Source organism: Parus major, chromosome 18 (assembly GCF_001522545.3).
Source record: "Parus major isolate Abel chromosome 18, Parus_major1.1, whole genome shotgun sequence".
Lineage (NCBI taxonomy): Eukaryota > Metazoa > Chordata > Aves > Passeriformes > Paridae > Parus > Parus major.
Window position 1 is genome coordinate 4086857 of NC_031786.1, and position 25019 is coordinate 4111875.

A 25019-nucleotide genomic window follows, 5' to 3' on the forward strand; every position below is an offset into this window, starting at 1 on the left:
ATGCAGATCCAGGGTTTGTCCTTAGGAAACACTGCCACAGAAGCCAGGGAAGGAAGAGAAGGAATAACTAAAGAATTTCAGGCACTCTAAGACGGAGAGTCTATGAATTGGTAATGTTATTTCTCTTTCCATTTCAATGGGCAAAGTAAGTCACTTTCCTGATCCCACAAAAATAATCCCAGAATGGAAGTTAACCTGAAATGGGTAATGTGTTCAAATGAGGTTTTGGTCTGGTGCCCATTTCAAGTATAAAAGGAAGCAAATTTGCTTTAATGGAAATAAAAACTATAATCACCAAGTCAAGACTGTAACATTTAATTGTTTTATTATTTTGAATTAACTGAAGCCAACAAGTGGATAGAATTGGTCTCATAACAATACTACAACAATAAATCTGCAGAGTGTGTGACATTGCCTTACAAGAGACCAACCAGCTGATACAACATTCCTAAAAGAAGACAAAGAACTGCTAATTATGTTAAATTTCATTTGCTACGTAATTTAGACCATGACCTAGTGCTTCTAAAAAAACCTGTACAAAATGAGTATTTTTTACATCTCAGAGGCACATGAATACAAATCTGATCTATTTTATATATACACATGTACATTACAAGAAACCAGATGATTAGAGAAGTGTATATAAAAAGTGTCAAAAACCAGATGATAAAATGTGAAAATAAAATGTTTTCTTCACAACAGAGAAGTAAAAGGCACAAGTACTAAAATATGTAACCATGCAAAAAATGTGACTAGTCTGTGCAACAGAGAAAAACAAATGGCTCTCACAACTGATTTTACAGTAATTCTTAAAATGTCTCAGTATTTAAATATATATCAGTGCAACATTTACTGCCCTGTAGTGTACTGAAGTGTTCACAGGATACTAACTAAATTCTTGGTTCTCCTTCTGATGTCCTTTCTCCAAACCCAGAATAATTTAGCTATGGATAAGGTAGTAAATAAAACAGGGCTGATGCTGTGGAGTGCAAGATCATCACTGGGAGGAGGAGTATCTGCAGCCCTCCTTACCATCTGCACAGATGTGTCCCCCAGAACAGTCACCTGCCACCCCTCACTGGGGCACAGCGGCTCTGAGGGGTTTCCAGGGTGTCACCATGTCCAGAATAGTGACAGCAAAGCTGACAGCTCACTGCTGCTCCACTCACAGCACCTCCATTCCAGGGCTAGGTGTCCAAATTACACTGCAGAAGCCCATGTTTGTCAATGTTTTCATTAGTACAGCTAGTTTAAGTAAAAGTAAGTTTAAGTAAAAACGAATCTCTCTAACAGTACGTTCGACCAGGTACTACTCTTGCAGTTGAACAAAAGCCCCAGACTGAAGGCAGCAAGCTGAAACCCAGGGTGCAGAGAACACCAGGAGCCCTGTCAGCTGGCTCCACACTGTGGCAAACTATTGTAGTGTGGCCCTCCCTGCCTGCAGATTTTCCCTGCAGATCCTCACTGGCTGCTGCTGCAACCTCTGTGATGTGCTGGCCATGCTGAGCTGCAGGCCTGAGCCTCCCAGAGTGTGGCAGTAGAGCGTGTTGTGGGACACCTGGACAGAACTGAGGCACATCCCAGGGATCCCTCACCTGGATCACCTTCAGGGTTACTCACCCTACCTGCTTGGAAACCATGAGAATCAGCTAAAACGTTTTGTCATGGGACACAACCAGTTTTCATGACCACAAAGAAGGCAAGGATAGGACTGGCCTGGTATGAAGACAGGACTGAAATTCTTGCCTTGGTAGCTAAAGTCACATTGAAGCCAAGAATACTGAATTTGTCCCTCCCATCTTCTCAAAGTGCTGCCCCAAGGCACACAGACACCTGACAGTGGCTGGGGACAAGTCCAAGAGTGTAAATGTCAACACAACACTGAGGAAGAGTTCCAGAAAGAAACAACTCTCTTGCACATCAGAGCAACTCCCTGTGCATTATGCAGAATGACAGGATGCGGACCCAACACCAACTGCAATCCTCATCGAACTCTAAAGGTACATGCAGAGTTTCATTAACTAGAAACCCATGCATGATTTAACAGCAAAATGCTCCTAGGAGCAATATTTTGAATTCAAAAATACTGAGATGCAAGGGAACAAATAGTCAGAACCGTGGAACTATGTCCTTTAAAACCAACCAGCTGTTTTACATCACCTGTCATGATTTCTTGACAATGTTTCTTGAGTAACAAATTACTTGACAAGAACATGAGCATTGCTACTTACACCAGGAACTGCTCATGTAAAGTCTGAGTCAAGTTTTCACTTAAATCAGTATAAGCCAAGCCACTGATCTGGCAAGTGTTTGATCAGCTGCTACTTCCTTCCTTCCTTGGAAAAAAATCCCTCAGACCACACCATACAGTATTTGTTTTAAAAGAAAACCACTGCATATTCACTGCCATTAAAGAATGTAAAAAAAAGCATTCTTTTATTTGTAAATTCTACTTCTTAGACTCATCACATGTCACGGGCACTATGATGCACAGACCACTGAGTAGTGTCTCGTGTAGCAGCCCACAATGTGTGTTTATATATCAGCTTCCAAGCCCCATTTACAAACCAGATTAAGGAGCCTAAACACTGTCGGTCTAGATCCTCTCTGGAGAGCAATGCAGTTCTACCAAAGTAAATGGAGCATTGCTGCACTCAGACAGCAAAATATTTGTTGATACACATCTTTGAGAATTAATAATGCTGTGTTCAACTCCCTACAGAGCTGGCTGAGAAATATCTGAATTTTTCCCAAAGGCCATGAAAGGAAAGTTGGCAACAAAAGTACACTGGCTGCTAGGGTTTTTTTGAAACTTCCTACATATTTGCATATTAAAAATTCCTTAAAAATAGATGGGATGGTTACAGTTCATCAATGTTGCACTTCAAGAGAAATTCTCAAACAGCTTCAGTCTTAAATAGAAGCTATTCAAAAAGCTGAGAAATCTACTTTTGATGTCAAAGCAGTTTTGAATAAGCATCATTCTGAAATCAGAACTAGGCAGCATCTGAAGTCTGGAAGGAAGCAGCCAATACCAGAAAAATCTTGAGAGACTATATTTCAGGTACTCTTTAAGTGCAATTTTGGAAAGAGGTAATTTTTCTGCAGTACCTTGTGTGGGACTAGCCTGACTATGGGCAGCTTCTAGCCAAAATCCAGTAATTTTTTTTTCACTGTCCAGAAATACCTGTAGTGGTTTGCAACAGGTTTGACCAGAATATCATTTAACTTTTCAGAATGTAAGGTCAAAATGAACCAAGGAACAGATCAAGATACAATACCTGGGATTGTGTTTGCATCTCCAAAGGTTAAATAGAACCATGGGTTTGGCACAGGAGTGTTTACTGCATTTGTGTATTGCTATAGAAGGAGATGATACCATATTTCTGTGTCTGAAGTGATTTACCCAGGGAAGGGAGGCCCTTGTTCCACCAACAGTAACACTGACAGAGGCAGGCTGTGCTTTCCTGGCCAGCCTGAGAACACAAAGGATGTCCACAGCAAAGAAATAAGACATTTATCAGAGAACAGACAGCAAAATGAGTTGTCTCCCTATTTTTAACATCTCCTGTCTGTTTCTGCCAGTCTCTGTCTGACACTTGATGAAAATATGCACTCTCTGCAAAACTGGTATCAGATCATTCTTTTCCCTGTCCCAGTGAGCCATCAAGTGATCCTTTATTACCAAATTACCTGCATGTCATAAAACACAATGACTTCTTTTCTGGGATAAAAGGGTTCTCCAGGGCTTGAGTTGCAAGACAAGTTGGTCTAACATTTGCAGTTACTCAGTCCAAGAATGCAATTGCTAATTAGTATTTTTAGAGGTGGATACCTTAGAGGAAAATATATCTGCCAGTGAAATGCCTCTCCCACCTCCAACTCACATTATTTGTCAAACATAGCAAGTATCTGGATATGATTTCCACAGTAACAGATGGCAGTATGACACCACGGGCCCCACAGGAGCAGAAGGATGCCTCCTTTACACAATAAAACACAGCTACAAACACCACCAACATGGTGGTAAGACATCTCTTCAAATGCAAACACTAGAGCAAGGAAGAGCTTCTAAATACTAACACAGCTGGGTACAAAGCTGAACAAGAAGTCCTGCAAGTCCTAAGAAATTTCCACTGCTTGGTACCCTTGGCTAGAATATCTCTTTCTGGATATCAGCCAGATTTGGTGACTATTTGTCACTACTAGTGACTGTTCACCTCCTACATACAATTATCTGCACAAAAACTTGGCTATCACTATAGTCATGTTTTCTGTTCAAGTCCACAGGCTTTGCTTTCAGTGAAACAGTCCTCAACATTTGCTGATGTTCCACCCTAATGGGAATGGACTTTAGATCATTGAAATTTTGAAGCTGAGTCCAGTTTACTTAAAAATAATTAGGGGAAAACATTCAGTCACCAGCCTAAGCTGCAACAACTTCACTCTTATTGAAAATCACTCCATGGAGCAGGACAGCAGTGCAACTTCCCCAAAACAGTCAGCTCCAGAGGCAGGGCTGCTGGGTCACCCAGCCCTGCTTGTCACAGCAGGTTTGCAACAGCCCCCTGAGACAGTGTGGAAGAGTTCTCTGTGGCCTACAAAAAGAGTAAAGTCCCTGGCACTACCCACAGACAGCACCAGGGAGAGGGAAATGCCATCACTGAAGTGCAAGTGAGGAGTCCTGCAGGCAGGAAGCACCGAGCTGGCTGAACTGTTCCTCTTCCACCTTCTGGGTGGCACATCCAGAGACAGCAGCAGGTGGGAAAGGTGGATGTGTGGGGTTTCCATGGGGTTCCATCTACTTCTACACAAACAGAAGCTGCTGCAGTGTTACATCTTACACCATTTCCAGGTGGCAAAGGAGTGGTCTTTAAATCCTTTCTTCCACATTACCCCAGGAACACAGCCCTGTGACATCACTGTTTGAACCAGACTGTCCCATTTATCCCAGAGCACTGCAGACCTTTGTGCACTGGGGTCTTGTGTCCCTCAGTCATTCCTCTGGTCCCTCTTTCTTTACACTTACTTTACACCTGCCTATGCAGATACATAGAAACAAACTGTTTTTATTTTCTTGCCTTCAAGAATGCCTGATTTCAGAAGGTCCCCTGCTTCCCATCACTCCAGTAACACATCACTGAAGGCAAGAGCACAGAGATTGCAGAAAAAAATATATATATATTTACATCCATAACTGAATACAGTTTTATGTATTCAAATTCAGGAAAAATGCATCACATATACACACCAAGATACATCAAGAGAATACTAGGGGCAAGACACTGCCAACAGCAAGAAATACACAGAAAAGCACAGTCATTGCTACTGTAACATTCTTCTGGGGAGTGTATTCAATAGAGGAAACACGTCTCTATGCACTGGGGAAAGCCAGACACTTGGCTGATTTTTCTGTGCCAGTTGGCGTGAATCAAAAGTGTGAAACTTTTACTTTTAAAAAAAGTGCATGGAATAAAATTTGTTTTTAGCATTCAACTACCCAAACAATTCCATAGGCTCCTTATATAAGCTACATTATTAATTAAAAACGTCCTAGCCCTACAGTATAGATCCAGCTCTGGAGAACACAGGCACATGTTGAAGTCATCCCTATTTAAGGCAGCATTTAAGCATACGCTCAACTTTAAAGCTTAATGTTCTGTCCCACTGACACCCATGAGCAGATGCAGCACACACTTAAGCACCTGCACAACTGCTCATCTAAATGGGGATGTGTTCCCTACTCAGAGCTTTAGATATGCACATGTGTACTCAGTCTAGATTGGCAACTCCTGCAAGATGAAGCTCTTTTTCCTGCCTAAAAGCCACTCTGTATCAGACTGTCCTCTGCCAGGAACCAGCCGTTCCTCTGCACAGCCTGCCCAAAAAATGCCATTCTCAAAGGAGTGCAGCTATCTGCGGTGGGAAAGCAACTCAGCACATCATGACAAGGGTGGGTCCTCCTCCTCCCCCTGAAGTCAGGTATTTCATGCAAATTTTTTGTTATTGTTGTTCTTTTTTTTATTTTTTTTATTTTTTTTTTTGGTAAGAAATGGAATGTATTCCTTCAGTGAAATCTCTAAAATCAGCATGAGGGGAAGGGGCAGAATCTCAGAATTCATCTTAATGGCCCATGATATACCCCTGAAAATAGGGGAACAGATTTGAAAAGCTCTTTGCCTCAATGCTACAGGGACCCTGGCATAAAAAAACACACATGCACACACACTGGAGAGCAGCCTCAGAGCATCCCAAAGCAGGCTCCAAAGTGGTCTTACATCAAAAACACTTTGTGCTGACAGTGGCAAACAAGTGGATGGTGATTCTTCATAAATAGCAAAAATTCTGCAATATCTTCCTTTTCTTCCCATTTACTTTGTGTCTTTTCCCAAAGTTTGTTTTTTGTTGTATTTGTTTTGTGTTTTTTCTTAATCTGATGTGTGATTTAAGTATTAAAACTAAATCAAATAGGAAATTGCACAGTCAGCACCAGTCAGGAACTGAACCTGGGTATGTCAATTGGTTTGTGGTACCCAAATTCCTGGAAGAACGAAGAAAAAAATTCTTGCTCCTTTAGTTAGGGCCACATCCATATGTTTCCATTGTCTTTTTTTACTTTTACAACTAGAGGTAGAGTAATTTTGTCCAGTATCTAAAACAGCATGATCCAGTTATATTGTTATTACATTAATATACAGTATCCATCTCATCACAGGTATTGAAAGTGCATGGAAAAAGTCTAACCAAGCCAATTCAATGACAAATAACAGTGTACCAAACATCATATAAACACACCCGCGCACCCACACTCACACCTAGTGTGTATATATATTTATAGATTCATTTACAGTATCAAGAGTGCTGCTTAGATCCAGTGGCATGTGCAGAAATATCAGGCAGTTGCTGCTTTTCCTTCTCATATTCTCTTCAATTCTTTATTTCCAAGATAGATGGATTGTGGTCCAGGATTGCCAAAATTATCTTGTCCATATACTGTCGCAATCTGTAATTTATCTCTTCCTGTTCTTTGAGGGCTTCCATGAGCTAAAACACAACATTTCCAAGTTACTCCTGAAATATTCTCAGTAGTTTATGTAACAGCCTGAAATTGAGACAGGTGAGAGACCAGTGCCTGCTCAGGATCACCAATTCCTCCTGTTGCAGGTTTTCTAACTCAAGCTCCTCCCTGTATCTGAATTAGAAACAATTCTGTATGTTACAGATCTTTGCTATCAGAGAAGGTGGTGAACAGTCATCTCCAGGGATCTTCTTGCAGGTCATTTGAAACATTCTAATCCAGCCTGCATACCATGGATCAACTGCTTTGTCTCACAGCAAGAGCTTCATGATACTCAATTTTTTTCGTAACTACTGAAATCTAAAGATGTTTGCATGAAAGGCTGCTGAACAGAACTAGTATTTATTTCAGTGTTTTGCACCAGGAAAAATATGTGCTTCCTCTGGATCAGGTGCATACTCTCTCAAAAAAACCCCAAAACAACCACTGCATACTCCAGAAGAACAACCCAATTGCTATTCAGTGTTCTATATTAATTATATGTGTTTCACCAGATTTTTGGGCTGTAAAAGACCTCTCAACCTCTCCAAAGATGAAGATTTCTTTGTCTCTGAATGTTTAATGCCAAACTGACAAAGCTGCCAAGGTGTGTCAGAGCCCCAGATCCTCCTAAAGCTCATGCTATTTGCCTGTCCATTTTCATATGACTTCACAGAAGCCCCACCCTGAATCTGCAGATTCTAACATTTGTTCTGATCATACAGGAAAAATGGCACAATGGGAACAGTTTGTGCAAGTCTGTGAGGTTTTGCTGAGTCTGGGACACAGCCTTCAGGCACCTTCCTCCTTTAAAGGGAGAGTGCTGGATACTCCTCTCATGAGCTACGAGATTGAGAGGGGCAAAGTCAGATTTTTCTCGACAATAGCAAAAGCCAGTTTGCTTTTACCTAATTAGAGATCAACAAGTAAACAGCCCTTCCTCACAGTGCTCTGGTTCAGCAAGAAATTGATTTTCAAGTATATAATTCAAGGGCCTTCACTTCAAGGGCCTGCCCAGGAGCTAAGGCTGACAGGTCAGTCCAGTACAGACTGGGTAAAAAAGGACTTTTCTGTCTCACAACTTTACTTGATGAAAGAATGGGAAGTTCTGTCTGGAAGAGATAGAGCATCAAGGACAAATAATTCCTTTGATCTCCTTCACCACTAACCTGTCTTCTTCCCTGGAAGCTCTCATGTATCCATTGGCCAGATCTCACAATCTCTCCTGGAGCTCAGAGGAAGAAGCTACACCAGCTGGACTCAGCCCACATACAAATGGGGCTCCCAAAATATCTTTCAAAGCATTACCAAGTTATTATTTGCACATAGGTTACTTTCTCCAAGAATTCAGCTCTGCTACAGGGAACATATAGCTCAAATAAATATCCAAGTGAGAGCTTGTTACTGAAGTAACTTAGAACTAAATCTAAAATAAAAAGTAAAAATTAAAGTAACTACCAATGGCCATTTTTGTATGAAATTAATGTCACACTCTCACATTACTCTGCAAGATACAAGATGTTAGAACTGTAAAACAGTTCACTGAGATTCTAATAATTCCTATTTTTTTGAGAGGAAAATGGGAGAGTTATAATATAAGGATACCAGAACAGTGCTGTATTTAAGGCAATCTTCTAACACCCTTGAACTCCCAGCAAAGCACGATTTTCTGTTGTTCATTTGTCAACTTCAGATAGTCCAACCTTGACAGTTAATTACATGGAAAATTGCATATTCTTGGATGTAGTACCTGATTAGAAAAGCACATTACCTCATCTCTCGATGCAGAATCGATTTCAGCAGCCAGTGACTGGGCTTTTGTTTGCGTTGCAAAGAGGTTTTTAGCTTCATAAAGACTGAGGCTTAGAATCTGTCCATTAAGATCATCATTTTGGTCACGAAGTTTCTGATTCTCCTATTTAAGGATGAAAAGACATTGTTTTTTAAGTTCTTCCTACAAGGTTCTATTAAAAAAAAATAAAATTAACATCACAGGTAGCTTGGATGACATACAGCGAGGCTACAGCTGACAGCAACTCTCAGCTCCAGTGACAAGGCCTCCCTGCCTGAGTTTTCCTGGGGCATAATTTACATCACAGTGCAAACAAGTCCTGCAGAGATGCAATAGAGGCTCTTGTACTTGTGTGAGAAATGGGGGACAAAATCTGAAGGCAGTGTGCTTGTGCTTGCATTTTTCATGGTATTCCTGTACATTTGATGTGGATTGTGAGGCCCTTCCTGGCTCACCTGCTTCAGCCGTTTTATTTCATGCTCCATTTCCACCTCTCTGGTTTTGGCATTGAATTCACTCAGGCTGGAGGAAGAGCTTCTCCCACGTCCAGGACGTTCACATTCCAGCTTGTACAGCTGCAGGTGCTCCAGTTCCTTCCGCAGGTCTTCGATGAGCTGTGGGCAGCAAACAGGTCTTGTCAGTGCAGCCCTCCCTGCAAATGGCCCCCTCTGTACTCAGGCAAAAGCACTCCCTGAACCTGGCTGAGACCACAGTCCTACAACACAACCTCTTCCTCTTCTTCCTTTGCAAGCACAGGTCCCCTAAACTGCCCCAGAGCTGCCAATGGCTGTGATTGCTAAGCTTCATGCCCGAGAAGCATAATTTCCCTTGCAAACAGAGTACAGGAAACGTTAGGGCACACAGTTCTCAAAGAGCTGCAAACCCTTTGGGTCAGGGATTGGCACTTATTAAGTGTTCTTGCAGCATTCATTGCTCTGTGGGCACCCTTCCCACATAAACACAATTCAGCAATAGCTTCACTGGTTTTCTCAGTGTTTATCCTGTCTGCCCATTCTTTCTCAGCAGGGCTTCCATGCAGGGTGTATGTGACTGCCTGGCCTTACATCCCTCTTCACACTTACCTCCTGTGTGGCTTCCCTCTCCTTGTTGAATTCCAGCCTGTTCTGCCGCAGCTTGTCCATCATCCTCTTGTACAAATCCATCTCATCCTTCAGTCGCAGACTTGTGTCTTCCAACCTATCAGACATGCGCTGCCTCTCCTGGAACAAACAGAGAACTTCAGAACAGGCTGGTGAGAGCAGGACACACCCACAGCCCCACAACATCAACCTACAGACACAGCTGCTTATAAACTGCCTTGTGTCTCAGGACATTCCTGCCTCTAAAGGTGACCAATGTTTCATTTCCATTAACAATCTTGTTTAGGGAAAGAAAATTCAGGAAGCTGGGCCAAGCACTGTAAGAGTTTGCTCTTACATAAACTGCTGCTAAATCGCTCAAGGACTCAGGAGTTTTGTTACCTCATCCAATCTCTCCGTTTGGGATTTCAGCCGTGTAACAGTGCATTTCAGATCACCATTTTCTTCTTCCAGTTGCTGAACCCTGTGTTAGTAACAAAAATCTTACAGCAAATACCTCTTCAAAGATGCAGACATGAAAAACAGAGTGCCCTAAAAAGCTATCTCATTTGCACTTGACAGACCAAATAGGGAAAATCTTTCTAATCACAGCACTTCTTAACATGAGTTTTTGCTTGTTCGTTTTTAGGTTCATTTTTCCCAAAATGCTACACTGACCCTCAGATTCTTGTGCTCCTAATAACAGGTAGCTGGAAAAAAAAAAATAAATAAAAGTTGGAGAAAACAAACACAGGCACAAATGTTCACTAGAACTGGTCACAATTCCCTCCTTGAATCTATGCCAAATATCCAACTAAGCTGTTTACATGGGCCACGTAGATTAAAGCATTAATGTAAAGCATCCTCCAAGCTTTTGGGCATTAGGCATGTGACTGCAGAGCTACTCTACAGAGTTGCCAACCTGCCACCATCTGTGCACTGTCTGCTGGGGAACAGCCTATATTTACAAGCAAAGTAAAAGCAAGGAGAAGATCTTTTTCCTTGTTCAGGGTGACACCAAGATGTTTGTTACCTTGTATTTAGCAGTTCAATTTCAGTGCCTTTCTCTTTTTCATACTTGGTGTAAGCTTCTCTGTGCCTCTTTATCTCTTCTTCTAGAGTCTGTTCTGCTGATGTTTCTTGGTCTTTCAGTAGCTCCTCTAACTCATGAACTCTAAGGAAATCAGATCTCATTTCAGTTACAGCTTCAGAAGTAAATTCATTGCCTCTCTCTTTCCTGCCTACTACTTTGCTTCATTCTAATTCACCATCTCTTCTGGCATTTAACCTCTCCCAGTATCTCTCATATTTACTAATAAACACAGAATTAAGTAGTATCAGTTAATCTATTATTCTTTTGGTCACAAGAAGATGAGACTAAGACCCAGTTGCCTGTTCTTCTACGTGCAAGGAAAAAAACCCAACCACCAGGGGTAACCTCTCTTACAACAGAAGAGTTTTCTCTGTATAAGTCAGTAATATCTCAGTAAAAAACACTTGTCTGGAGCCTCTTCTTGCTGAGAATTCAGCAAGGCAGCCCTACTCCACCAGGACTTTTCAGATGAAGCCTTATTCCATCTGTCAGCATTAAGGAAGAAGACTTGGTCATACTTTACAGGTAGAAATATTCCTTCCCCCACAGCTGCTCTCTAGCTTTGCTCTGACATGGTAAAAAGAGCTGGCTCTGTGTTTTGTTACCTGTGAACCAGCTGTGTATTCTCTTGTTTCAATTTGCTCTTCAGGTCACCATTTGTCAGGCTATCATTCTCCAATTCTGTCACCTTCTTCTCTAGGTACGTTACCTGGAAGGACAAGCAGAGAAAACTGAGTTTGAATCTCTCTTCAAACCCCTCTTCACTGTTCCTAACTGGCATTTAGCTACTCTACCATTTAAAAATGGGGCATTCTCTGCAAAGCCAGCAGTAAAATTACAGTCTGCAATTCTGAGTTCACCAGACCCTGCATGCTCTTTGAAGGTGCACACTGCTCTTTGAAGGTGCACACTGCAAATACACCATAAAGAAAACCTAACACAATGCCTAGATCTGTGCTTGCTCAGTTCTTGCATTACTGCCAAGCAAAGTTGTAAAAGTAATGTAACATCAAGGACATTTTGAATAAGCTACTACAGATCATGGGTAATTTTGAGCAAGATCTTGATCCCCTGATGCAGGGCTCCAGCAGGATTTGGTTGGGTACATTACACACAGAGCAGAGATTCTCACCTTTTCAGTGATATCATTATCACAGGAGTCTATGCTGTCTCTGAACAAGTCTTCTGTGCTGCCATTACTGCTGCTGAAGTTACTGTTGTGGAAGAGTTGTCTGAAAGATCAGAAGGATAATTATTTTGCTTGATGAGGAGGAAGGACAAAGAGTCTGGCTTCAGACTTTGAACATCCGATGGTAAAATCTGTGCAATCATTTCAGTGACAATTACAACTGTCTAAGCCCAAGTCTTACAAGAGACTGGTAGCTAAATGAAGTCATACTGAGCACAGTCAATAACATTAGTTCTATGGAGTGAGTTCTTTGTTGCTTTTGATAGGATCTGCCACCAGCATTAGCATAGTTTAAAAAATACTTAAGTCTCATTCACTATGCACTGAATTGTATTTGCCTTATTACAAATTTAAAAGAAGGTCACCACTGCACATTGGTTGGTACAGTTAAGCTAGAAAATTTCATACAGTAAGAACTTTAATAAAAAACCCCAAAACCAAAAATCTCAAGCAGTTCCCACTGCAGAATAGTGTCAGAATATGTAACACTGGAGATTACCTAAAATGTCCTTGAACCTCACAGCCCTCCCCAGCCCAGGGCTGGTTCACTCAGTCAAAAGAAGATGACAACTCTGTTAGTCCTTTTGAAATGAGTGCTCTTGCTTTCCTTCACATTTTGGCAACAACAGCAAGGCCCACATTATGAGGGTTAAAGAAGCAGTAGCTGGACTGACAGAATAGCAGTACAAAGGAATACATTTGGCAGACAAGCAAAAACTATATTTTATTTATATTTTAGTATTTTTAATTTTAGAGCTCTTTCCAGTTCAGGAGCCTGCTCCAAGAGTACCAGGGGCTTTTATATTCTGCAACACTCCTACCAAACACAGACCCCTTCCCTTAAAAACTTGGTACATTTTTGTTTTTCTAAAACTATAATATTATTATTATTTATTATTTTGTCTCCCACTCATCTCCCACCCCCCACTTATGGAATTGTTATAGCTGATTCCACAAATATTCATTGAAAACTTGAATGCTCTTACCTTCCAAAAGCTGTGCTTGATATTTTCCTGTTAGGGCTACAGAAGGAATGACACAGAAATTAAACACTTATTTGATTCAATTTTAATTGCACAATGAAATAAAATAGACTTTTTTAGCCAGGTCAAAATATGAATTTGTGAACAATATTCTTTTATAACTGAATGAAAAGCTGCAATTACTAAGAACACAAAGATGAGTAAAGTCACAAATTATTGTGATCATTAATAAGTCAATTTGCAAATACTGTTATATTTAGCAGAGATTTGTCAGTGTAAATCAGAGCGAAACTAACATTAGAAACACCACAAAGGGACATCAAGTTAGTGATGGACATTTATTCTGGATTTCCAGGTTTTAGATGATTTTATGAACAGTTAGTTTATCCTTCCCCATAATGCTTCCCAGTTCAGCACAGGAACTGAGGTCCTTCCTCAGTTTTTACAGTTCTCCTGTACAGCCAGAGACTGGTGCTATCTAAATGAAGACCCCTTGCTGCAGACAACAGCACTGGAACCAGATCAAAATATCCTGCTGCATCTCTCAGTAAGAGGATATCACATCTCCATGTGCACAGACACGGCTTTGATCAGGCATATCCAGCCTCCCTCCCTCAGGAAGTTCCCAAAGTCCTGGTTGGTCACAGTCTGGATGTTGGCAGATTCCTTGCTAGGGCAGGAACATTGTTCATGACAAGTTCTGTGCTGCTGCACATCATGAGCAGCAGCAGTGAGCACAGCATGCCCAGTCCCAACGATTACACTGACAGGCAGGACTCACATCCAGTTTCTAGGGGGAGCTAAAATCCCACCAAATAATTCCCTTCAAAAACTCTAGGTGATTGTTAGAAGCACTTTCTAAGTGCTCAGCACAGCTTAGGAGTGATGGAGTGGCAAAGAAATGTAACCAAAAGGCTGAAATTGCAAAGAACTCCAAAAGTAACTTCTGCCACAGGATTCATCATTTTTCCAAGTTCTCTTGACATCACAAAAAAAAATCCCACAGGAGCCAAGTACCTCTGCTGACCAGTAGCTTTAGGAGAGGTGTATGTAAGGTTATGTGCATTAGCCAAGGATCTGGAGATCCCTCCTTCCCACCTGGAGAAAGCAGTAGCTAACTGTAGATCTGCACTAAGCAGCACAGCAGATCCCACTTCCTGGGAAAAATTCCTTGAAATATCACTCTCACTCTGCAATCAAAGAGCTCATTGGTTAAAATATTTGAGTTTAGTAATAATGTCTGCACCTTAAACCAGAAAAATATTTAACAGCTGATGAAGAACAGCATTTTGGTTTGGGCTACATATCCAAGTCTAAATTTCTTACTGTTTTGTAAGAACAACACATGTGTAAGATGGAATGGGATACAGAACAGAGAGGGGCTCTCTCTCCCTCTCCTCCTGCAATTAGTCCCATGTCAAGGCAGCGTTGCCAAAAGCACTGCAATAAGCTGCTTACCTGTTTGCTTTCAAATTTTTCAGCCTGGCTTCCAAATCGTTGAGAAGATTTATCTTTTTGCAGCACTGTGAGCAGTAAACATCCAGTAACTCGCTGTTATAAACATGTCTCATTTTTCGGGGGGTTTGGCCAGCGCTGTTTGCAGGAAAGGAGAGATGTTACTGGCTGTGGTAACCAACCCACACATCAGGTTTTCCTCGTGTCTGTGTGTCAGAATCACAGATGAGGGAATTTGAAGAACCATCTCTAGCCACAGCTCATCTACATCAGAGCTGATGATGGCCAGTGCTACTCTTAGGGCAAGTCCACCTGTCTGAGCTGAGGCCTTGCAGAGAACGTGGATGTTTCTGGGTGGCAGTGGAAAGAATCAGTGTGGGTGACCAAACAACAGCAAAAGTTACATGGGGCCCACTGTGATGCACATAGCAAAGGCAGCTATGTCCCCCTCTCATCTTGCCCATCTTCCCACTAAAGCCTGGCATGCAACCTGAGGAGTCTTCTCTCCAAGAGAAAGGCAGGAAGATGGAAAACAGAGTGGTCTGATAAGAAGTCACGCAATCCCCCTCAGATGGTAGGATGAAAGGATCCCTGGAATGCTGGAATGGGGAGGAAGGGAGAAGTGGACACAGGTCTATAGAGGAGGTAACAATACCCCTTGGCACGATAAAGAGAAAATAAACTCAAATAAAAGAGAGCAATCATGGCATGATGTGTACTGAGCCCCAGGAATGAGAATGGAAAGTGCTGCATAAACCTGAGGAAAGAGGGGATGAAAGACACGAGCCATCATCATGAGGGGGAAGTGGAGAGGGCTCTGCATGCATAAGAGAGGTGGCCAGGCTGGATTGCAGAAATGCTGGAAACAGAGGGGAGCACTTGGGGGTCGCATGCAGAACAGAAAGATGCAGTGAGCTTGTCCTGTGTTAGCAGTGAAGACAAGACCTCTGTGTGCTATTGATCCAAGCAAACAAATCCTAGAGAACCTTCATGCTCAGCTCTTCCCAACCCTGCTCACCCATTCCCTTGCTTGGGGGAAAGACTGTAAAATCTGGATCTGCCTTGGCCACAGGACGTAAGAGCTGCAGAGACAGAGGATACATGCAGGAGGCAAGTGCACTGCTGTGGCATTTCTAGCTCCTAACAGACAGCAGCTACTGTTTCCCAAGACATTCCAAGTCAATAGGATGCTTGTTTCAAATAACCTCCTGAGAAAATTGCAGCATTTCCCCTCACAGATTAGTGCTAAGGATTTGTAGTATCAGAACACTAAATGGAAACAGCTCTCTTGTAACTCTTCCCTGTATCAGGGTGGGTACACAATGCTAAGCTGGTTTCCTTTGCTGCAGATTCCTTCCAATACCATCCCTGAACTGTGGAATTACTGTCTACAATAGAAAGAAATCTCTACAAGCAAAATAGCCCAGTTATTTCAACAGAACCCAACAGAGGTTATCAGAAACAACATATTTGCTATAGCTCTTATTAAATACAGTCTGTCAATCAGAGGGCAGGAAATGAACTGATAACATTTTGATTTTAAGGTAAATCTATCTAACCAGAGTAAATTCTGCTATGGTCAGAGAAGAATAAAAATGAAAAATCATTTGTTAATGAATAAGGAGCAACCTGGAAGATACAGATGAGCCAAGGTCAGAGTAGGCGTTGGTTCTGGTCTCATCATCAGGGCATGGGCTACTGGGAGTAAAATCCACATCATCTCCTTCCCCATAGTCTTCAAACTGTTCTTCATTACTGATCAGAGAGGCGGTGGAATAAGTGGAGAGGTCAGATGCTGCAGAAGGGTTGTGAGGACTTGACCTGAAACAAGAGGTCAAAACATCTCGAAGGCCGACTTTGATAGCACCTCACCTCATATGGAACCTTCCACCTTCACAGGCTGTGCCCTCTTTGAAGCTGTAACCCACCTTTGTGCTAAACCCCTGAAGTGCTAAATGTACCTGATGTGCAGCTGACAAAGTGGCCTTGAGAGACAAGAGCATGAGAATCTACGAAAAAGGTACCTGTGTGACAAGTTTGGATCAACACAAACCATCTTGCTTTAAAGAGCACACTTTGATGATCCTCAGCCACCACTTCCAATGTGAAGAAGACCACATGGGAATTTCTGCTCTGAATGCAGGAACCATGCAGACAGCTCCAAAACATATGGGATAGTGAGAGGAACATGTGTAAGACAGAGGCTGTCACTTTATTCCACAATCAGAGAGTTTCCCAGTAATCCAGAAACACCCTCTCCCACATCCCAGGAATTCCAGCCACTCTCCTCTGTGTGGTAAGAAAGAAACCTCAGCTCACTGCTTACCAGAGTCACTAAAGCTACTGATGTGACTAATGGAGGCTGGGTTCCTGCCCTTCCTTCCATCAGGACAAACTCTGTCTTTCAGAGGAGATAGGGACCACAAGAAAAGGCTGTCTAACTACCAGAAAAATACCTAAAATGATGTTAAATGGGTAGGGAATGGCAGGACCCTATGACTTCAGAGAAAGAGGGCAGATAGGTAAACAGATCAGCAGAGTCAGGCACCACAGGAAAGCAGCTGGCAGAACAGTTCTGAGCACATCAAATCTATTAAAACAGAGCAAGGTGGCTGCAGAGGGTGCACAGGGTTCACCTGCCCAGAGTCCAGACAGCCCTGTGCAGTGCACCTGCAGACTGCAGGCATTTTACACAGGTTTGCTCAGCTCCCACCTTGGTGAGGCATTCAAATAGACAAGCCAGCAAACTCACAAAAAAGTTCTTACAAACAAACTTCTCCCTATGGAAAACACACCTGGAAGACCTGAAATAGACTTTGAATTCTGAGGTCCTGGCATTGCCCAACTGTCCCCTCTACAGCAGAATCCAAGGCCTCTGCAGGACAGACCAGGCACTAATGGAATCTCCTGGCACTTTATGCAGATTGGGTTACATTTTTCTCTTCCTTTGCTTCAGTGCACAGTGCTTTTATCTCCAGCTCCACCAGCTGAGCCATGGGACAGTTGCTCCCAGGTGACATTGTTCTCCAGCAGCTCAACAATATTTCCTCCTAAATTTCTTCTGAGTCTACCTTGAGCCTCTCAACCTCTCTACAGGGACAGCCTTCTTTCTGTAATACTCCACTTGTGAGCTGTAAACAAGAGATGCACCAGTGTTCCTTTGGTGGATGGTGCAAGCATCATTTGCATATCCCTTCCCTCCAAAAGCAATTAGTAGCAGAGGAAGCCTGCCAACATTTCAGATGTATGCTCTTTTGTTTCGCCTGTTTTGATGAGATCCATTTATAACCTGCAACTCATTTATCTAATTCACATTAACAGAAATTAGGGCAAGTCAAGCCAGGCACACTACTGAAGGATGAAGGTAGAAATACTCGTATTAGAAATAGATCAAACTTATCTAACAAGGCTCCTTGGCTGAGGGATTCGTGAGAAGCTCAACATATCACACAAACATTGATTCATAAAGTGCTGCTGTGCCACAGACATACTGTGTATTGATAAGTTTTTGGGAGATCTTACAATCCTACTGCTGTTTGCATCTCAATTGCAGCTACACCAAATCAGTTTGGGAAGCAGCTCCTTTAACCACCAAGATTAGAGGCCTAGGAATTGCAGAGTCATCTGCAAAAGAGTTGCTAAAAGTGACCTACTTTTCTCATTCTAAAGTTCTAAAGGGAACTTTCAAGTGTTTGGTGTTTTTTGTTTGTGTTTTCTTGGGTTTTTTGTAGTTATTTTTGTGGTTTTGTTTGTTTGTGTTTTTGCAGGTAATCTCCTTCAGAGCAGGATTTCAGAGGGCTGACACACCTGATACACAACCCACCTGTTTCTTCAGCAAGCAGCAAAGTAAACCTCTCTATTGCCCAAAGTAAATAGCTCTATTGCCTCCTTTAACAGAAAGGCATGAAGCTTCTCATGCTTTCCTCCCGCAGATTCACTAAAGCTGAGGAGGTCTCAGGACAAATCAAGGCCTATCAGTAGTAGCACAGTAGCTCTTGGTAGTTCCTGCCTGCCCTAGAAGGAGAGTACAGGAGGCACAATGCCTTGCCCACCCCCTTCACAAGAGCCTGACTGGCACAGCTGGGAGGAAAAACATTTCAAACACAGCATGGGAAAAAGTCAGTCACCAAAAGGATGGGGCTTTGGAGAACTGGGAATGCCAAGGAGACAAGTTTGATAAAGAGCTAATGGAAACTGTAATTATCTTGATAAAGTCTCTGAGGTTGCTTGGGCAAATGGAAGAAGACCAGAACTCAGCTAGCTGAGAAATTCAGGAGGAAGGCAGGAATGAGGCAGCATAAAGAGCATCTGAGGAGGCCCAGGAGAGAAGAAGAAAGGCTGCCTTAGCAATGAACAAAGCTCAAGAGGCACAAATCAAGATGACAGGCCAAAAATAGGGAAAACAAGGCAGAGGCTTACAAAGCAAGCCCAGCTGAGCTCTGCGCTGTGGTAACTGCATTAATTCCGTTCAAAGCAGGATTAAACCAAATTGGGTCCTTTTCCCCCACAGTCATCTTTACCCAGCACTCCTGGGTACACACCTGGGAAGAGTCAAGTTAGGGTTACAGAGACACTGGTGTTAACAGCAAGCTATGGTTACACATGCACATGCCAGGACATCCCATATTACACACAATTTACTGTTGGACAATAAAGGTTATGGAAAATTAGAAACACAAAGAATTAACTTGTTACATGAAGTTGCAAAGCAAACCAGCAGAGCCCACAACATCGGGTAAAAGATGTACAAAAGACTACAGCAGTATTCCCCATACTGAACTTCTCTGCAGGAAGTATTAGTTTTAATTACAGCATATAAAACTTATGTCAACAGAGAAGAATTTATGTTTTGGGGGATGCTAATGCAGTGATCTGTTTTGGAGAGACCCAATGCTTTCACTTCACCACACAGCACTTGAATCCTGTGAGCACTCACAGAACGTGCCAGAAGGAGCCAGGACTGAGACTATCTAAGCCACTTAGAGGACCTGGACATCCATCCCCCTTATGTTGTAAATGGATGTTAAATTTCTAAATCCATCAGCCATTCTCAGCCTCCATCAGTAGGGATTATCCATATAAAGGCTCCTTCCTCCCTGGCACACGCCACAGAGCAAAAGCAGCACTCACTTGTCACCAGGCAGGAAGAGGCCACCGAGCACCCCGTCCTTGTCCTCGCTCCGACAGACGTCCGAGGCCTCCGAGCTCTGGGCGCTCTCGATGGCACTGTCCATGTCAGACTCATGGTGAACCTCCTGCTGTGCCAGAGTCATCACGTCCTCATCAGGAAACAGCTCCGACTCGCTGTAGGCGCTTTCGCTGTCCAAGTAGGCACAGTCCTGGATATCACCACCCTGGCACAAGGAAAATCAGGAGTCAGTTCAGATCATCCCTCAAGGCAGTTCAGCCAACACAGAAGAAGCAGTAAGACACTCTCTGGATACCCTGGTAAGTAAGAGTGATACTGAATAAAAGCCATGAAACAAAAAGCTGACCTGCTTTACAGAGCCAGTTCCTGCAAGCCAATAAAGTAGCCTGTACCTTCCAGAGGGGCTCAAGTTCTGTCTGACTTCCCAGGAGAGAAGGACACAACATCCAGCTATAAAATGCAGTCAGTTTTACCCAAATTCACCATCAAAATGTACTTGAAGCAATAAATATCCTCAAAGTTTTATAACAAAATTAGGCATCTTTTGAGAGATAATAGTACCTTAGTCACCAAGACTTGGTCCTCTAATTAATATTACAGATAAAACAAAAGCAAAACAGATAAGCCTCACAGTTTAGTCTGTCTTTGAGGATGGGCAAAAATTTGTAAGGTGAAAAAAGAACTGGCAGGTGTTAAATTGTTTAGGGTAAGTCTTGGTGATAATCAAAGATATATGAGAGCAGAAAAAAAACCCAAAATCATCTCTTCCTGCTTCCTGGAACCACATGTCTTGATTAAGTATGAACTAAAATAAGACATCATTCTCATTACTGCAAGTCTTTGCTCTTGCTGTTTGCCCTTTCCCTCCCCCTTCTGCCCCACAAATACTAAGAATAGCCAAGACAAGCTGGGTTGTATTTGCTTGTCCCTGAGGCACAAGTAAAAATTCTTAATTGAAAAAATAAAGGCTAAGATTTTACTCTATCCTTTAATAAGCAGCCACTCAATGCTGCTTTGACAATTTCCATCCAGCAGGATACAAATAACTCGGAGCTGCAGAGCAAGTCCTGACTCAGAGCTCCACTCCAAAGCTCCACAGGCAGCCTTACCATTGAGCTACAACTACCAAGTGAAGCTTTTGAAGCTGAGTTCATTGGCACAGGGAATGGAGCACTTCATTCAGGGATAAACCTCGTGTTAAGGCACAACTGCCATCCCACCCAGGAATCCCAAGGCACTGGCAGTATCACCAGCACTCCCTGCCCTGCTGGTGAGCATGTTTGCTGAGACACTCCTTGCCACAGCTCAGCTTCGAGTCCACCCCCACAGCCTCTGGACACTCTTCTGCTGGAGCCATGGAAACTCAAACCTCCTTTTGCAGAACCAGAGATGTTCTGTGCTGATGACACAAACTGTCTTTTCCACATCAGCAGGAAAAGAGCCAGGCAGAAGCTACAGTTTTTCAAGATTTTCAGAAACTCCTATTGGAAATGCAGGTCTCACCATCCACCTTTTTCCTGACATACCAATTTATATAACTAATCTCCTAACATATGGAGGCTGAAGAAATTCCAAACACCCCCCCTGCTCAAACCTCATTAACTGATGAATACCCCAGCAGGGAAAGGACAGCACTGCCTGCTGTGTTTGAAACTCCAGGTACATACTCAGAGCAGACACCTGGATGCTTTTCTACCTGAGCTTTCAGCAGACCTTCCAGATTAACAAGCAACATCAGTGAGACACCTGGCACTATTCAAAAAGCCTTTTCCCGCTTTTCTGTGTCAGCTTTATTATACCTGAAACTTTTCTGAGATACTGCTTCGAGAGATATCCCAAAGGATTTATCTATCCTTGTTATATGCCATGTAGTATTTACTGTAGCCACGCTGCCTCATGCAATCAGATTTCTAGCTCTGAGCCACAGCCCTTCATTCCCAGCGAGCCCCTGCTTTGGCAGGTCACATACCAGCCCTGGAACCTGCCCTGCCTTAGCCCCGGACCCTTCAGCACACCTGACTTGCCCGTTGTACCCTCCCAAAGCAAGCAGGGAAAATGCCACTGCTGCTCTTGGGACCTAGAAATAGCACAAGCAGTAAGTCCTTTTTAATAGGTGTTGAAAAAGCAAGTATGGCTAGGAGCAATTACAATGTTTCAAAAGTAGCCAGAAGTGTTTATTTATCTAATGTTTTCCTGAAGCTTCATCCCCTACACTGAGCCCCACAGGCACAGACCTCCTATTTTCTTAACAAGTTTAATGCAATAAAGCCTGACCGCCATTATGGAATTGCACCAGCTGGTAAAAGTCTGATCCAGGAGGGAAAGAGAGGGGCAAGGAGTACACAGTGGATCCCTGAAGCTCCCAATTAGCACATCTTTTTCAGAGGTCTTGGAGAAGTCTCTGCTTAAGCAAGTTTTTCCAGCAGGAAAATCTCCCTGGTATTAAACAAATTAACACAAGAAAGTAAAGGTCAAGAAGATCAGGAAAGACTCCCTTTTTGCTCCCTGTAGGTAACACCACACATTAGCTTTTTCCAATAATAGCAGCTGAGGTGCTCTTTCGAGAGTCCATTAGCAATTAAACGTGCAGTGTCATCTCTATGGGCTGAGGGCTCACTTCTCTCTGTCACTTCCTGGCAACTTTCACATTTACTTGTATGGGAGAGCTGATCCACACCTACAGCACGCACTTCGCAGTCCCCAGCCTGCTCAGTGCTAGGGATTCTCTTCCAAAGTGTAATTCCTCTATTCCTGCACTTCAAAGTCCCTTGGAAAGAAAAGAAAAAAAGAAAAAAAAAAAAAGAAAAGTTTTTGGAGGTGATGATCTATGATCCATCATAAGCCTCAACACCTGCTTTACAGCTTCTGAAATGCCTCACTGCAAGACTTGGAACCCCTCCTGGAAACACATCCTCCCTGCTGCTGATCCCATCCTCGAGCAGTGGGGAGCTCAGGGATTGATGGGGACTGGACAAATGGAGAACTCAGGCCAGCCAAGCTCCTTGGAGGAGCTCCCCATAGCTGCTCCCTCACAGAGGGAGAGCAGATTCCACATCCCAGATTGCCAAGACCCCTCTTCACAAACCTGGCCTGACCCCACTGCCTGATGCAAACCAAGTGGATGTTTAGGAAGAACATCCCAGCCACTCTCCTGAGCACCCAGCAGCAGAATCACAGCTGAAGACCTCAGCCCTGTCAAAGCCATCAGCACCACCAATGACCGTGCCAGGAGCAGGAGAGCTGAGCTCCAGTAGCTGTCAGTTCACGCTTTGAAGTGCTCATGGTCTGCCTCCAATCGGTGCTAACACAATTTCAGGTGATGTACAGCAGCAGGACTGTGCTCCAGCCTGCCTGCTCCCTGTGGGTAGGGACTACACACTCCAGTGCTGAGCTTGGAGAGCTTAAGGATGTGGAATCCCTGACAAAGGAACATTCCCAGCACATGAGGACCCCTTGTGCAGATCCTGTAAAGAATGGAACTCGGGTAACACCACTCGGGTGTCTCTTCAGCTCCCTGGGTGAAACCAGCCTCCAGTGCCACTCTCACAATGACAAATTTAATTAAAACTTCCTTTTGTGGCCTGAATAACCAGTAGGAGAACACAGACAAAGCATCTTTAAAACAACTAACTTAACTTAACAACAGGTTAAGTAAGCTATTACAAGACAACAGAATCGGGGCATGTCACTGGCAAACAATATACAGGCATCCACACCTTACTGAGTAAAGCTGTAAGTTATTTGAAGCTGTAATTGTTCAGTGATGTTGGTTTCTCACAGAACTATAGTTCCAATGATGACATCTAGCACAAGCTGCTTACAAACCACACCTAAAGAAATTAAACTGGAAAAAAAAGGTTGATTGCACACATTAGCCTCTCAAAATATTCCTTCATAGTTTAGATATCTACAGTATTTCATGATTTCACGTACCAAATTAGAGGTTGGCAAGAACAAGTGTTATTCAGGTAGCCTTAAGAGAGCTAACTTGAGACTAAGGGGAGTTTAAGAAGTTTAAAGACGAATAGACACTTCTAGCCTGAGTCATTTGTTTCCAGTGCACATGTCATTAGCAGAAACCAGCAAGAGAATGAAGTTCTGACGACTTGAATATGAATCACTGGCGTTGTCATTCTCCTAGGCAGCTCCCTTCTTTGTTGGCTGAGTCAAAAGAGATAAAGCTGCTGCTTATGATCTTGGAAGATTCTCATAAAAAGAAAACCCAGCCCTGAACGTTAAAATACCACCAACACAACATAGCTGCGGGTAGCTTTAAAGCCCTAAGTGGTTTGCACTTTTATCTAATCGGATGCTCAAGATAACTCCAAGTGCTTCACAGGCAGCCGGCCAGACGCTTGTATAGCAACTGTTGAATATTCAGCAACAGTTTGCTCTATAGAAGCACCTGCTGCCCACAGATCCAGGGCCACTTCACAGAAACTAATGAATTCCCTTCCTCGGAAGAGGCATTGTGTGGCTGCATTGAAGGCAGATGAGTAAGCCCAGCCTGCCTTTGCAACAGCCACCCCAAACAGAAGCAGGAGCCAGAAGACACCGATTCCCATGGATTCCTTCTGATCCTCGTGGGGCAGGAAAGCAGTGTCAGCATTAGGTGGGTATGGGAATAGAGCTCTGCCTTGCCCTGCAGTGACCTGACTGGGATTTCCCAGGTTGGAGGCAATCTCCGAAATATGCATATAAAACAGCTGAAAGCTAGAAACTTGGCTGACAGACAGGCTACATGGCATGCCTACATCAATACATTCATGCTGAAGAACAAGCCTCGTTAAAATTCACTCCCATCACACCCGAACCACCAGCACCCCTGACATTTAGACAGCCTCACAGTACGCCGGAGGAGACAGGGAAGAAAAGAGGACCCAAGTATCCCAGCACTGTGCAATCTGATTAGTAAGAGCTGGACTCACACACGACCAGAAACAAGAAATGGCACATGCAGATGAGCCATGGCTCTCCCCTCACCAGGATCACGCCTCTGACCCTGCTGACAAGCTGAATCTGCTGTGGGACAGATACGAGTCTGAGTCTCTGCACCTTTCCCAGCCACGTTTTTTCCCAGCAAAAGCGAAGGAAAAGTCACCTCACCACAACTGGAAGGGAGGAGGTGTGCCAGGCTTGGTCTCCAATGAAAGTTACTTACTGCTGCTCTCCATCATCAGAGAAAACACAGTCTGTCATCTTTATTTAAGCAGCCACTGCAT

At 43.1% G+C, this 25019-nt stretch overlaps 1 protein-coding gene across 5 annotated transcripts in view; it reads right to left on the minus strand.

The window, feature by feature from the left end:
* Nucleotides 1-299: 299 nt before the first annotated feature.
* Nucleotides 300-25019, minus strand: part of RAB11FIP4 (RAB11 family interacting protein 4) — a 111523-nt gene continuing 86803 nt past the window's right edge. For 4 of the 5 annotated variants that reach the window (XM_015645916.2, XM_015645919.3, XM_015645920.3 and 1 more), the window contains 12 exons: nucleotides 19779-20002; nucleotides 16278-16469; nucleotides 14652-14786; nucleotides 13197-13232; nucleotides 12154-12253; nucleotides 11627-11730; nucleotides 10962-11102; nucleotides 10331-10412; nucleotides 9932-10069; nucleotides 9305-9463; nucleotides 8829-8972; nucleotides 300-7044 (listed from right to left, as the gene is read on the minus strand). In XM_015645916.2, coding sequence (XP_015501402.1) covers nucleotides 6928-7044; nucleotides 8829-8972; nucleotides 9305-9463; nucleotides 9932-10069; nucleotides 10331-10412; nucleotides 10962-11102; nucleotides 11627-11730; nucleotides 12154-12253; nucleotides 13197-13232; nucleotides 14652-14786; nucleotides 16278-16469; nucleotides 19779-20002 — 1572 coding nt within the window. In that variant the 3' untranslated portion in view covers nucleotides 300-6927. The remainder of the gene's footprint in view (nucleotides 7045-8828; nucleotides 8973-9304; nucleotides 9464-9931; nucleotides 10070-10330; nucleotides 10413-10961; nucleotides 11103-11626; nucleotides 11731-12153; nucleotides 12254-13196; nucleotides 13233-14651; nucleotides 14787-16277; nucleotides 16470-19778; nucleotides 20003-25019) is intronic. The other variant, XM_015645917.1, reaches the window with a different exon arrangement.